Source organism: Salmo salar, chromosome ssa12 (genome assembly GCF_905237065.1).
Source record: "Salmo salar chromosome ssa12, Ssal_v3.1, whole genome shotgun sequence".
Taxonomy (NCBI): domain Eukaryota; kingdom Metazoa; phylum Chordata; class Actinopteri; order Salmoniformes; family Salmonidae; genus Salmo; species Salmo salar.
The window spans coordinates 36,728,707-36,744,678 of NC_059453.1; the positions used below are offsets into that span (position 1 = coordinate 36,728,707).

The window sequence follows — 15,972 nt, forward strand, 5'->3', positions numbered from 1 at the left end:
GTATTTTAACCTGGCTACCATGACAGTAGCTAGGTAACCTAGCTAGATAACTTAGTCGACATAGGTTATGCTAGCTAACATTAGCTATTTAAAACCTTGTAGAGCAGATCATCTAGCTAGTATCTCAAACGATTGTAACTTACCTGGCTTGAAAAGACGTTTGTGGTGATGTTTTGGATTCACTTGACACTTGCTAGCTTCTGGATGAGTTTTCCACAGCAGTTTTCTCTAAAACTTGCAAGTAGTTAGTAGAAGAAGAGTGAATGAAGCTGCTATAGCGAGCAGCCCCTCTGCTGGACAAAACAAGCACAACGCGATTGAGACGTCAACTGGTAGGCTCTGCTGCCTGGTCTTTCTTGCCACGTAAAATATGATTTAACTTTGCAGTCTGTTTTTAATGCACTGTTAAAAACGGGGACATTTCCAGGGACAGCTCCAGCCGGGGACAGGCCACCAAAAACGGGGACTGTTCCCGGAAAACGGGGATGTCTGGTCACCCTACTCTAGGGTAGCACCATGGTGTAGCCGGATGACAGCGATTTTCCCATCCTCCTCTTTGTACATTGACTTCAATACAAAATCTAGGAGGCTCATGGTTCTCACCCCCTTCCATAGACTTTCACAGTAATTATGGCGACTTTTGAAGGATGTCCTCCAACCTGTCTGAGCTTTTGCAGTATGAACTGCATGTTGTCCACCCAATCAAAGGATCAGAGAATGAATCGAGTTCTGAAAGCATAAACTACAGCAAGCTAGCACTGCAGTGCATAAAGTGTGGTTTGTGGTTGACTCAGAGAAAGACAATAGTTGAACAGTTTTAAACAAATTAATTTCTTAAATTAAGGAGAAGCAGCAGAGAGGGAGAGAATTAGCATTTCTTTTCTAGGTTTACCTTTCACTTAGCTAATGCAGCTAATTTAGCCTACTCAATAGCCTGACTCAGAGGAATGCTATGTATGTTAGCTAGCTATCCAAGACTGCAACTCTTCCAAGTCAAGGTAAGCTTTCGGTTGTTAATTTATTGCCACCGGGGCCTGCCGGTGTAACTGCTAATCTGCTTGCTGTACACTAACGTTACCGCGTGATTGTACACATGGATTGGATTAGTGTTGTCACGATAACAGAATTTGATTTCAATACCCACACAAGGTTTATTATCACGATACTCGATACCATAACGATACTTGATAGCACAGCAAAAAACTAAGCATATTAGCCAAAGTCACAGAAATCAGCATATTTTGCGTATCACAAAGTACTAGGGTAGTGAATTAATGTTTGCTTTAGCTGTAAGCTAGCAAGGAAAGTTAGACTACAAAGCTGAAAGCTACTGGTATCGTCTTGCATTGTAAAGTGTTCTAGCCTTTATGGACATTGTTTTGTGAACAGTAATGAACAGTTTCAACATTTCTAAATGCTGTCACATTATTCATGTGTGTTAACTTATTTGCAGCCCAGACTCCCAGTGCAGGCTAAGTGGAGCAGGCACGGCGCGCTGATAGACAGACATAATCCGTGAGACATTTAACAGAACCGTTTTTGATGTTCCAACGTCGGAAAAGTAGTTTCTGTATACCGTACCGCACGCCTTAGTTCTAGTTTGTTGATTTTAATGGTATAACGTTACAATGGTGATGACGATGTAGGCTGTGTAGCGATTTATGGTATGAAAGTTTGGCTATTTAGAGGTTTTTGAATCTGCTCACAAACGGCTGTGTTGTGCACTGAAGTCCACAAGCGAAGGAAAAAGGTGAGAGGAGGAGAGCATGTAGATGCGAGAAGGAATTGTACAATGAACAAATGGATGATGCTGTTTGTGGCTGGTATGAATGTGAACTCTATTAATTCTGTCGATTCTGTTGCAAAACTTCTTTCTTTTTTTTCTTTTTTTTAACGAAAACAAACGGAACGAAATGGGGAGGGACCTACCTGAATTTATCCAGTAATTTTAGTTACAACTGTTTGGACGAATGATTACCCCAGATCTGCTAGATGCAGATGAGTGTGCAAGGTGGTATTGAATGTGTCACTCACTGTCTGTCACCTTGATTACCCCGATTTGTATCTTGACCTGTGCACTTACTTTATAAACTTTTTTTAATTTGTTGGCTAGGTAGTAGCAAACTCATAATGGATAAAGGGCAAATTCGAGTATCATGTAGTAGCCTAAACCTAAACCTTACATTGAGCTGGGTGAATGGAATATGAGTTAGTTATCCAATATGCTGAAGTAGAAATATGGCCATGCTCATAAAAAAAAAAAATGTGCTCCCTAATCTAAACGGCACCGACCGCCACGGTCATATCAGGTCGGTTATGATATAGTTCCCATAGTTGGAACGCACCAGTCACATGAAGGCTAATGCAAATTCAGGGGTCAGAACCTGGTAATATCAGGATGTTGGATGGGACATAAACCAAACAATTTCAATGACTAATTTCTCTGAACAAAAATTCACTAAATTCACTGAGAATACATTACAATAGTCCGAGTCGCAACTCCATACTACTAGTCAGACATGGAGAACTGATGCTGTATAACCGTTATAGGGGTGGGATGGGCGTGGGGTCTGTGGGTGGTTTTTGACTATTTCTTTGGGTTCCTCAAAAGTTTGGTCCAAATCGGATGTTAGGTACTCTATTTATATGAATCCTGTAAAATAAAAGGGCCTATAAGTGTGCAATCAATTAGCTTAATTTCTCAGATCAAATTTATATTTCAACAAAAGAATGTTTGCAGGAATGCTAATCTTATCTGTTTCTAACTGGGGTCCCGAGTGGTGCAGCGGTCTAAGGCACTGCATCTCAGTGCAAGAGGCGTCACTACAGTCCCTGGTTCGAATCCAGGCTGTATCACATCCGGCCATGATTGGGAGTCACATAGGGCGGGGCACAATTGGCCCACCGTCGTCCAGGTTTGGCCGGGGTAGGACGTCATTGTAAATAAGAATTTGTTCTTAACTGACTTGCCTAGTGAAATAAAGGTTAAATAAAATAACTACAGAAATGATTTCAGAGCAATCTGAGATGGTGGGTGTCATGGCTTGCTGATATGACATGGAACAACCCAATGCAGAGTCTGCCCATAGAGTTAGAAAGAGGGCTCATCTTTGTACCTGTGCCATAATGGAAAGAGGGCTCAACTGTGTCAATGGTTGTGACTTCTGGAAGCAATTAACAAGCCTAGCTTAACCAGTCTAGCTAAACGGACATTTTTCGGCGTGTGCGTCATTGTCACGTGTGTGTGTGGTTTGTCTTGAGAAATGTGCAGTCCGGCTGCTGCACTGAACAGAGTTTTTAATGATGTGGGGTAAATCAGAGTGCGTGTGTGTATGAGCGCCTGAGAAAGCGGTTCAGCGGGAAACCAAGAGTGAGTCGGAAAGATGGACCCACAGACACAGATATCCAGAACACTGTCAATGAATTCCACCCTCGCCGGAAGTTGTACACTTGTCAAAGTCAGCTCGGAATGTTGTTGTGGCATCGTGGTGGAATTCTAAAAATATCCCCTAGATTTCACCATGTCTGTTGCTCAATACACAAGAATGCATTACAAATTGCATATTAAGAGTGAGGAGAAAGGAGCATCTTTAAGGACCTCTGAATAGAATTTGTTGGGTAGTCAAATGTGGTGTGTTTTGTGAGGAGCCTATTGAGAAAAATGATAACAGAATGAAGTCAGGGTAGTGTTAATTTCAATTGAGAAAATGTATATATTTCTAATTTGATGGTGCTCAATAACATGGTAGCACTCCACAACTCCGTAGTCTGCGACAGACTAAACTACAGTTGAATTACCCAAATAGTACTCTGGTTGTTCAGTGGATACTATTCGATGTTACTTTGTCGTTTACGTCCTCCAATTTGACTTGGTACAGAAACAGACTGGCAATTGAGCATGGGTTGGTCCATCTGTAGCCCAGTGGGCGGGTTTTGCGCAGGATGGTCATTAAATGTCTAACAATGGGGGCCTCGAGGGAGAAAAAAAAACTGTCTGGTTTGTTAGAAATGCCCATGCCAATTTCTGGTCCCAATGGTTACGTAGACTATTTCCTAAGCATAACTGTAGTAGTATAAGGCTGCCGTAATGTAAAACATCTCCCATTCCTACCCATTATTAATTAGTAAGGCTGCTTCATTTGTCTTAGTTTGTTTCCTCTGTTTGTTTCCTCTCAGTTTAAGGTTGATTTGACTTGTCCATTTTCAGTTGGTGTACTCAAGCGTGTTCCATTATAATACATCAGTCTGAGCTATAAGGCCACTTATACTCTGCAGTTACCATGGTAGTACTTGAGCAGCTAGCTGTATATCATTCTCATATAAAGCCTTTCATTCTAAAACTACTGTAACTGTACTACTAAAAGGCAGGAGGCCTTTTTTGCCTTTTGGTAGGCTGTGATTGTAAATCAGAATGTGTTCTTCACTGACTTGCCTAGTTAAAGATCAAAATAAAAACTCTAATCATCATCATCTGATCTGCTGGGGTCGACGGGATGAAAAGTCTGTCTTCCAGAGCTTCCTGTCCTCCATTGCAGACGCAGTCTCCTCCTCCTCCAGTCCGGTGTCACTCCTTAGCTGGATAATGATGTTAGTTGTACTACTATGAGTACAAATAATACAATACTAGTAAACACTGCATGTTCCCTGGGCTGGTACCCCTCTGGCCTATCTGCTGTGTCAGGCCTGGACTCTGCGCTCAAGAAAGACGAGTCGGGAAATTTTGGAGCGCGACAGTGCTCGTGAGGGGAACAAAGGGACCGGACAGAATCCAAATGTGATCAATTGATCTGTCACTCTGTATTGTTGGGGGAGATTTTTGTTGGGGCCGGTGGGGATGGGTGTGGCGAGAAAGAGCCCCCACCCCTCTCCTGCTTCCTGCTGCTCCATCATTTAGCCTTTTGCCTTTCTCTCTCTCTCCCTCTCTTTCCATCTCTTCTTTAGTTTCGCATCTTGCATTCTAAGCAGGTAGGTGACCTTTCCGCTTCCCGGACTTTTCCACACACTGTTGTCTGTGCGTGTCTGCGACACTTTCATTGTAGCGTTTACTCTTTTATGTGTGTTGTCTTCATGTGGATCACACAGGTTTGTGTGGGCGCGTGTATATGTTTGCCATATTTTTGAAGTTCGTACAATTTTCACTGTGAAAGCACTGTGCACGTCACTTCATGGATGTCCTCACTATCTCCTATGTGGCTGATCACCCTCCCCCACACATTTGTACTGCTTCTTCTGTGATAGTGTTTCATTATCTTTTTCAACACCATTTAAAAACAACTTGTGTGTTCCCGGAAATCTGGAGTAGCCAGAATAATGGAAAAAAGTAGCTGTATTTGATATCGCTAAATGTATTTTCAAAGGGGGAGAATGAGAAATGTGTTGTTTGTATAATGTGGCCAAAATGGCAGCTGTTCTTACGATGGCTGTCCTATATGTGTAAATTACTAAATATAATTTAGTTTTGTACACATATTACTTCATTAAATAGATATGTGTGTTATTAAAGGCCATGTGGGCTGGGCACCAATAGGTGTATGACACTGGAATAGAAGGAGCAAGCTAGGGGGGCGCGGTGGCATGCCCCACCACAAAACTTTTGCCCTACAAAATCAAATTTGGTAGCCACTTTAACACCCCAGTAACATAAGGTGTTAGTGGTCAGCTATTTGGCTGGCAGCTGGCACTTATGGAACACACTGGTCTAAGCTTTGTCTGGACAACATGCCAGTCATAGTGCAGTAGCACTGCTTGTCCTATAACAGTGGTCACCAACCGGTCGATCGACTTGTCGATCATCAAACATTTCTGTAAAGAAACAACAACGATAAAGCCTTGTGTTCCTATTTTTTTATTTGTCTCGGGCTGTTGTTGGTAGGTGCAGCCAATTCAGCTGCCCTGCGCGCCGGGTAGGCAAACTGTTGCCATTTCATGTGTCTGAAGGTACAAACTCTGCCTTCCCGGTGGGCCTGGAAAGGAAATCAAGTGCACTATGCCTTCGCTGGCCAATCAGATTGCTCAGATGACCGAGTCTGCAGTCACGTAGCAGGCATAAAAGAAAGCTACGTCAAAATTGATACTGTGAGATTTTAAAACCATGACTAGAGAGAGAGACAGTCAACGAATACAGCAAAGAGCTGCTGTTTTTATGAGTTCATGTTTAAGTTCTTACTCAGCAATGTCAACACTTTGTATTCAACACTTTTATAACCCATAAAATGCGCGTTCTTCCTATTTCCACTCAGCGCTACAACAAGCAGTGCAGCAGTAATGAATGAGTAGGAAAGTGTATCTATAGGTTTGCGTTATTATTATCGGATTGGGTCTTTTTTAATATCAAGGAATATTTCACTTTCTCTTTTCATTGGAGTAACAACATGAATTTGTGCAGGAGGCAAAAATAATGCGGTGCGACTCGCGTTTCGCCATCAGCTGGAAGACGGTGTCCTTTTTTGGTCAGTGTCAGTGGAGGAAAGGGAGAGCGGAAGGATGTTGAGAGACGGACCCTCAGTCTGCTGCTCTCACCCTCCGCTGAGACTGACAATCAGATGAAGGCACCATCAGCCCAGTAAAATAAAATAATTTAAATGTATGCTCACTCAGCTGTGCCTCACAAGTAATACAACAATGGATCTATTACCAGGGTGATCATATAGCCTACCTCAAATTTTGAAAAATAATTTTAAAAAATGCCCCGAACAACAATGCATTGGCAGGTAAATTCAAGCAAAGCCAGAATGCGGTGATAATGTATTGGGCCTAGAGCTTACTGCACAAACCTCGTTGCTACAGTACTGTTTTTAATTGGTTAATGTTGTACATAGGCTTACATTTTTTAAGTCATGTTAATAAGAATCAGAGCGGTAGATCTATGCATGCATTTCGACTCAGTGATCTTGACTCAGAAAAGGTTGGTGACCACTGTCCTATAAGGATCATTTTTATTTCTGTTAGAGTGGAATTCCACTCCCATTTGTATTTTTTCATGCTTTATTACAGGTAGTTTAGAAACAGAGGGAGAGAGCGAGATAATGGGAGGAGGAGACATAGCAGGAATAGAAGATGCAGGAATTGAATCTAGTCTCTGGTGGGAAGGCACATATGTGGTTAAAGGAGTGATATGCAGAAATCGCTCCACCATTACCTGGTTGCAAAAATTCTTAATGTTACTCTAATTTCAGTTTGTGACAAAACAAGCACGGTAAAGAATCATTGTACCATCTAAATCGCTGTGAAATATATTTTCCATAACCGAAAATATTGTATTTTGAGCTGTTTGATGCTGGGGTAAAAATAAAGTAAAAGACGCAAAAACGAAACGCTAAAAAGGAAGCATAGAAATTGCTCACATAGAACAGATATACCGCTTCTTAGACTTGCTTTCAATGAGTGACAGACCTATAACTCACATTTCCATGTGAATTTGGTCAGGTCGCCCAAAAAGTTACACATTGCAGCTTTCATTTAGGTTAATTAGATTGGTTTAAAGTAGGCTCTTGGTTTGTCTTAACACAGGTACAACCGGAGTGGGCATGAAACCAAATTTTTGTGGGTTGGGACCGACCGAGGCAGTACTAACCAAAAATTTACTGATAATAAAACAGTTTTAATTTACCGTTTTGAGAACGCTTTCATACAGTGGTGCCGGCTGAACGCAACCCAGCTCTCTGCAGTGGATAAGACTAGACTCCTGTGCTACTTGCGTCATGGGAGGCAGGCGAGGCTGGCCCACGTGTCTGTCACTCCGCGTCAGGCATCAAGAGGCCACCCTAAGGGGGGCCCTCGGACACAAAGGGTCATGGGAGTAGAGGACTAGATAAACAGGGGATGGCTGTGTGGTTTCTCTGTAGTTCATTGAAAGGGCTGACGTTGCTGTGATGTATGGGGGAACTCTCTAGAGGTACTCTTAAGAGCAAGACGCATATGTGGTCCGAGACAGTGAATGACGCAAATCATTAATAAAAACCAAAGATAATGCTCAAATTCTGTCTTTTTTTTTTTGTCTGCCCCTCTCCTCATATTTTTCTATGTGCATTTCAAAGAGGGTGGTTTGTGAGTGGTAGACTGGTTTGGGTGTACTGGGCAGAAGTACCCCAATGCTCAAACACACATGCATGGAGTTCACATATTCAATGTACACATCCACACGGTTAAAAATACACACAATCCGTTACTCACAGATGCTCGTTGCTCCCACCCAGCCTCGCTTTTCAAGGAGCCAATCACGAGCCGCGATGTCATGAAAATGAATCGAGTTGAATCCGGTGGCTACAAGGCTCTCCCGTATCCAAGTGCGGAGCTATTTATAGCCCCGGATCTAAAAATACAACCACTGTTCCTGCCCACTACAGCTTCACGCTTCTGTACACTGACGCCTCATTCTAGTAGTGCACCTGTGTACAGTGTTTTCCCTGGTGTAGGGTAAAGTTGACCCTAGATGCTGATCTTGGGTCAGTATTGCATTTACCCCGGTAGTGATTAATTTAAGGTTAGGATTGGATGAGGTGAAGCTGTTCCTAGATCTGTACCTAGAGGAAACTTTACCCCAAAACGTTTTCCTCATAGAAGGTGCTTCATCTTCACTCATTTCTATCAGGGCTTGGTGATTATGGCCTAAAAATCGTATCTCGATTATTACAGACTTATGGGCAATTCACGATATACAGCACATCTCAGTATTAATGTTTTCTCTAAGCTTTGTTGTACAATTTAAAGGTAAAATACACTGCATTTCAAACAGTCAGCAATAGTCTAATGAATTCAGGGCTTGTGAAATTATACCTGGGCAAAATATATGCCTTCCACAACCATAAGACCCACTAACGTAATTATATTAACAAAATCATTTTTAACCTGCTTTTTTGCAATCACTGATCTGGCTTTTAAGTCTGTCCAATGAAAATGTCCTTTTTGTTACAAATTTAACCAGAACCATGCATAATGCACATTCGCTAATAATTACCAACTCCTTGTGTCAGGCATTATAGAAAATTAACACAGGTCTCGTATAAACAATCTCACAAGCAGAAGTTCACGTGCTAGTTGGTAGCCAGCTAATCTTTATATTTAAAGTCTAGCCAACTTGGTTCTATTTGCTAGGTAACCAGGCAGAACAGTTGAATTGTTATGAACACACCTGTCTGTCTCCCACCTGTTTGAACAGCTTGCTAGCCTGTCCACTGTTCAGATGTTCAAATCAAGTGGTTTACCTTATTTCTCAGAATGAGAACAAGTTGCCAATTCCTTTAGATAATATTTTTTTTATGCTCATTTTATAAAAACGTAGACTAGACAGCTAGTATAGCAGTGTGTGATAAGCTGCTAGCGGTAAGTGGTACCACAATCCCGCGAGTGACAAACCTAGCATTCAGAATCAATGTTCATTGATACTCCTGTTTTAGTAGGTTTTGCTCTTCGCGCAATTTGAGGAGCTGAGACATAAAAATGGTATCGTTAGAGAGGTTTTCTCTATTACAGTAAACTGTCTTATTGTGTTTCAGAGTCCTTGTGACCGGTTCTGTTGGACCAAACCTTCACATGCAAATAGGGAGTTGAAGCTGTTTGTCAGAGAGGAAGAAGTGATCTTTCGTCTTTGTTGTTGTGAGTGGCAGGGGGAATGGCTTGGGGTCTGCGTGCGAATGGGAAGGTGCACAATACACACGGCACAGAAGGAGCGAAGGAGACGAGACCGAAAAGACAAACGCTCATAAAAATGAAAAAAACATAATAGGAATTCGATTCTTGCGATACAGGCATTTGAAACATTTGCGCTGAAACAAATAAGAATAAATTCGATATCTATTCATTGTCATAATGACTCATAGGGTCATGGTTTGGTTTTCCCTTTGTTTCAGGGGAGGGGATGCGGGGGGATTCTCTCACCAGGCGTGTGTGTACACTGATAAGATGAGAGTGTAAACCGTATAGCATCAATTGTAGAGCGTTATATTTGCATTTTTTTTAGCAATAGCATCACCATACCCCGCAATACTATGTTAATGCAACCAAAAGGCAACATTTAGTACAAGCTTATCTACTTTCTCAGTTGATTTCCATATCTGTTTAATTCATGCTGGTAAGCGTTTGTGTGCATATGCACTGAACAGGAGAACCATAGTTCTTTCTTTGTATTGTTTATTTTTTCCCTCACCTTGAAAGACCTTGAGAGGGGTTTCCCCGCTGGTTCAGTCAGAGGATGATGGCTGCCTCCCTATATACTGCACTACTTTGACCAGGGCCCATCGCACTACTTGGGTCTGCGGTCCAACTCATCCAAAACCATCTCAATTGGGTTGAGGTCAGGTGATTGTGGAGCCCAGGTCATCTGATGCAGCACTCCATCTCTGTCATTGGTCTAATATCCCTTACACAGCCTGTAGGTGTGTTGGGTCATTCTCCTGTTGAAAAACAAATAATAGTCCCACTAAGCGCAAACCAGATGGGATGGCGAATTGCTGCAGAATGCTGTGGTAGCCATGCTGGTTAAGTGTGCCTTGAATTCTAAATAGATCAGTGGCACCAGCAAAGCACTCCCACACCACCACCTCCATGCTTCACGGTGGGAACCACACGTGCGGAGATCATCTGTTCACCTACTCTGCGTCTCAGAAAGAAATGGCGGTTGGAACCAAAAGGACAAATTTCCACTGGTCCAATGTCCATTGCTCGCGTTTCTTGGCCCAAGCATGTCTCTTCTTCTTATTGGTGTCCTTTTATTAATTTCTTTGCAGCAATTTGACCATGAAGGCCTGGTTCACGCAGTCTCCTCTGAACAGTTGATGTTGAGATGTGTCGGTTACTTGAACTCTGTAAAGCATTTATTTGGGCTGCAATCTGAGGTGGAATTAACTAATTAACTTATCCTCTGCAGCAGAGGCAACTCTGTGGCGGTCCTCATGAGTGCCAGTTTCATCATAGTGCTTGATGGTTCTTGAAATTTTCCGCATTGACTGGCCCTCATGTCTGAAAGTAAGGATGGACTATTGTTTCTTTTTGCTTATTTGAGCTTTTCTTGCCATAATATGGACTTGGTCCTTTTTAGCAAAAAGACTATCTTCTATATATCACCTCTAACTTGTCACAGGACAACTGAAGAAATTCCACAAATGAACTTTTAACAAGGCACACCTGTTAATTGAAATGCATTCCAGGTGACTACCTCATGAAGCTGGTTGAGAGAATGCCAAAAGTGTGTAAAGCTGAATCAAGGCAAAGAGTGGCTACTTTGAAAAATCTCAACTATAAAATATATTTTGATTTGTTTATTTCATAGTTTTGATGTCTTCATTATTATACTACAAAAAAAATTACAAATAAAGAAAAACCATTGAGTAGGTGTGTCCAAACTTTTGACTTGTACTGCAAATTAAGCTATAGACAAATAAGCATGACCAGTCATATGTATTTCCATCGACCAGTATTTTCATCAATGAATAAGTTCAAAAGCGTTTTCGCTATGCTTTTTTACGTTTTATTCTACTGGACAGGTGGCTGGCTCCCAATTCTTTTAAAAATTTTTCGGCCTTTAAATCTTTTTATAGGCCAATAGCTGGCTATTACCGGCTAACCCGGTAATCCGGTTTCATGCGCATTTCAGGTGTGGCATCTGTAATCCGCCAGCCGCATCCTCTACGCATCAATTCCGCCATCAGTTTTTAACATAATTTATTCAGACCCTGATCAGTCTTCTGTTACATTTTGTACATTTGATACATTGGAGCAGTGCTCCGAGCGAGCGAAGTTGATGCGTTGTGTATATAATTTCATCCCTGTTATAACCAAGAGAACGGGCCAGTCTGGTAGGCTTTGCAAGTTTTCTGTCATGCAACGCAGCGGTGCCAGAGAGGGAAAAACGGCTTCGCGACGATCATGCTTGCAGCTTTACAGCAAAGAAAATGTCTTGTCTCTAGCTCAAACGGTTAAAGAAATTACGTATATTACCGGCGCTACCATTTTTTTCCTTTCTGTGCGATTTCACGCACATTAGATATAATTTCACAAACCATGTCGTGGGCCATTTTGAACTAATCCTGGGCCGCTAATTAATCTCTTTCTGGTGCTCCTTACATTCTGTTTGGTGCCTAACCTTTTTTAAAGTTGGAAGCAGAGTGAGTGTTTGAGTGTCTTTTGTTAACTGAAGAGTAAAATTTGAATGCAGCGTATTCATCTTACTGCCACAATGAAATGCTGATCATTATCCAATGTCTATTCCTTCCAGCCAAATCACAGGCAGGCCACTCGGAGGCTCCCGAGTGGTGCTGCGGTCTCTGGCACTGCATCACAGTGCTAGAGACGTCACTATAGACCCTGGTTTGAACCCAGGCTGTATCACAACCGGCCGTGATCAGGCGGCGCACATTTGGCCCAGTGTCATCCGGGTTAGGGGAGGGTTTGGCCGGGGTAGGCCATCATTGTAAATAAGAATTTGTTCTTAATTGACTAGCCTAGTTAAATAACATTTTTTAAATATAAAAATATGAGCAAATTAGCGATTCTATGCCGTGTTCTATTATACAGTGTGACGTTAAATTCAATATGTGTTGTATTGAGTAGAAGTGTGAATATCGGTGACAGGATTTTTGTGTAACACGTGCATAACTTTTAGAAAACGTGGACAAGTGTCAGGACGGAGCAAACAGGACGCTAGGCCTTTTTTCCACCGTGGTATCATGATACTTGAACTGGTATCATATTGTTAGTAAAATGTTGCTATCGTGACCACTACAGACAATGTGGTGGGGTGTGGGAGGCAGGGTGAATGGAATTTTTCGGTGCTGGTCATCGTTTGCCATCTGGGAGAGGAGGGAGTGAGGAGGAGAGGGCAGACAGCCAACACATGTTACAGCACCCTGTCACGGAAGCTGCCTAATCATCCGGGTAACGGTGCGCCACAGGGACTGTTGCCACGTGGACCCCCATTAGCCATTATGGTCTGTCAAACACACACAGTAAGCACACGCACACTATTAATTCACACACATACTCAGATACAAAGCCTGCCAGCCATTCGTCTCTGAAGCGGTGACAAATTCGCTACACACATGAGCAGTCAAAGAGGAACATGCTAATATGTTCTACTCCACTTCAGCAGGCATGTCAATCATATCTCCAGCTCTCTTTAAAGCAAGTATTCTAGTTACTCCTCTGGAAAATGTGTATGTGGACTTGTTTGATAACATCCAACTATTGTTCCGTTACTGTTGGAATTAAAGGGAAAGTCCAGAGGTTCTACAATTAGGTGTGTCACAGCAGCTGCCCAGCAATGGTATAGACTGTCTGGTGTAGTACATGTCCAGAGGTGTGCTGTTTAATCTCATTGAATGGTAATACCCACAATGCAGTATCCAAGTCTTGAGCCTAGACAGAAGTTTGATTTCAACTCTGTTACAGTATCCTATAGACCACTCGTGTAATTGGTGATGTACACCCTAAGCCGCACGCCGATCTATTCTTGAGCAGATGGTCTGGGGGCCGGAACGTAAATAGAAATCATTTGTAGACTGCAAGAAGCCCAAACAGAGATGTTTTACTTAAACATAATAATTTCAAACCTTGCTTGCATTTGTATAGCATCACATATCTCTCTCTACTTTGCGTGGGAATTCTTTGGAACATATTTCCAAAATTAAATTCACTTGGAGCTGATTTGCTGGTGTTTTGTTTTTTGTCTTTTGTGTCCAGCAATAATAACTCATTTTGAACTTTTATTAATTTTTTTTGCTCAGAAAACTTGGATGGCCAGATAAAATCAATGCAGCTGCATTGTCATCCAAAAAAACAGTGATGCAACTGCTCGATGATCTGAATGTGGCCCTGTTGTGTTGGGATTTTTCAAACGTCAGTGAAGCTCTTGAACACTCACAGTACCAACACATTATCATCGGGAGATGACAATAATATGCTCCAGTCATTCCAGTCAAGATACAAAGTCAACTTCTGTGCAAGAAGACAAAGTATTCTCTTATCTCACTTTCAAAACTGATTTTGTTCTTGGTTATTTTGTTTCCTTGATTTCTGTGATGAAAATGACAAACCATCCCTGACAGTGATTTTGATTGCAGAAGATTATGATTGTAGATGACCTGACATTTTTTTTTCTCTCTTCTTTTCACAGCTCTTTCGTGAAGTCAGGATCATGAAGATCTTGAATCACCCCAATATTGGTAAGACCAACCAACACATCTATTCTATCCGAACAATGCAAGGTATTTTCAAAAGCAATGCCAGTGTCAAGCGAGATTGTACCGTATCCATATTACTCCTAATGCTACCGTATTAATCCTAATACTAACTCTACCATGTTACTACATATACTTATAGCAGCACTTAACACGACTTCTTTCAAAACCTCCTATTGTACAACATCCAATTCATTTGTATCCATCGCTTTCCATACTCTGTGACATGGACCATTTTGAGAACAGCACTATCCATCTATCTATAAAAGAAAAATGGAATATCACCCGAAGACTTGACCTAGGATAAGTACAGTGCCTTGCGAAAGTATTCGGCCCCCTTGAACTTTTCGACCTTTTGCCACATTTCAGGCTTCAAACATAAAGATATAAAACTGTAATTTTTTTGTGAAGAATCAACAACAAGTGGGACACAATTATGAAGTGGAACGAAATTTATTGGATATTTGAAACTTTTTTTAACAAATAAAAAACTGAAAAATTGTCCGTGCAAAATTATTCAGCCCCTTTACTTTCAGTGCAGCAAACTCTCTCCAGAAGTTCAGTGAGGATCTCTGAATGATCCAATGTTGACCTAAATGACTAATGATGATAAATAGAATCCACCTGTGTGTAATCAAGTCTCCGTATAAATGCACCTGCTCTGTGATAGTCTCAGAGGTCCGTTTAAAGCGCAGAGAGCATCATGTAGAACAAGGAACACACCAGGCAGGTCCAAGATACTGTTGTGGAGAAGTTTAAAGCCGGATTTGGATACAAAAAGATTTCCCAAGCTTTAAACATCCAAAGGAGCACTGTGCAAGCGATAATATTGAAATGGAAGGAGTGTCAGACCACTGCAAATCTACGAAGACCCGGACGTCCCTCTAAACTTTCAGCTCATACAAGGAGAAGACTGATCAGAGATGCAGCCAAGAGGCCCATGATCACTCTGGATGAACTGCAGAAATCTACAGCTGAGGTGGGAGACTCTGTCCATAGGACAACAATCAGTCGTATACTGCACAAATCTGGCCTTTATGGAAGAGTGGCAAGAAGAAAGCCATTTCTTAAAGATATCCATAAAAAGTGTCGTTTAAAGTTTGCCACTAGCCACCTGGGAGACACACCAAACATGTGGAAGAAGGTGCTCTGGTCAGATGAAACCAAAATCAAACTTTTTGGCAACAATGCAAAACGTTATGTTTGGCGTAAAAGCAACACAGCTCATCACCCTGAACACCATCCCCACTGTCAAACATGGTGGTGGCAGCATCATGGTTTGGGCCTGCTTTTCTTCAGCAGGGGCAGGGAAGATGGTTAAAATTGATGGGAAGATGGATGGAGCCAAATACAGGACCATTCTGGAAGAAAACCTGATGGAGTCTGCAAAAGACCTGAGACTGGGACGGAGATTTTTCTTCCAACAAGACAATGATCCAAAACATAAAGCAAAATCTACAATGGAATGGTTCACAAATAAACATATCCAGGTGTTAGAATGGCCAAGTCAAAGTCCAGACCTGAATCCAATCGAGAATCTGTGGAAAGAACTGAAAACTGCTGTTCACAAACGCTCTCCATCCAACCTCACTGAGCTCGAGCTGTTTTGCAAGGAGGAATGGGCAAAAATGTCAGCCTCTCGATGTGCAAAACTGATAGAGACATACCCCAAGCGACTTACAGCTGTAATCGCAGCAAAAGGTGGCGCTACAAAGTATTAACTTAAGGGGGCTGAATAATTTTGCACGCCCAATTTTTCAGTTTTTTATTTGTTAAAAAAGTTTGAAATATCCAATAAATT

The 15,972-nt window shown here is 41.8% G+C and overlaps 1 protein-coding gene across 7 annotated transcripts in view; it reads left to right on the forward strand.

The window, feature by feature from the left end:
* The window catches only part of LOC100286710 (serine/threonine-protein kinase MARK1), an 87,955-nt gene that overhangs the window by 38,135 nt on the left and 33,848 nt on the right, over nt 1–15,972 (forward strand). For 4 of the 7 annotated variants that reach the window (XM_014131219.2, XM_014131221.2, XM_014131223.2 and 1 more), the window contains exon 4: nt 14,108–14,156. In XM_014131219.2, the coding sequence (XP_013986694.1) occupies nt 14,108–14,156 (49 nt within the window). Of the gene's footprint in view, nt 1–4,941; nt 4,966–14,107; nt 14,157–15,972 lie in introns of all 7 variants that reach the window. The other 3 variants (XM_014131218.2, XM_014131220.2, XM_014131222.2) reach the window with 1 other exon arrangement.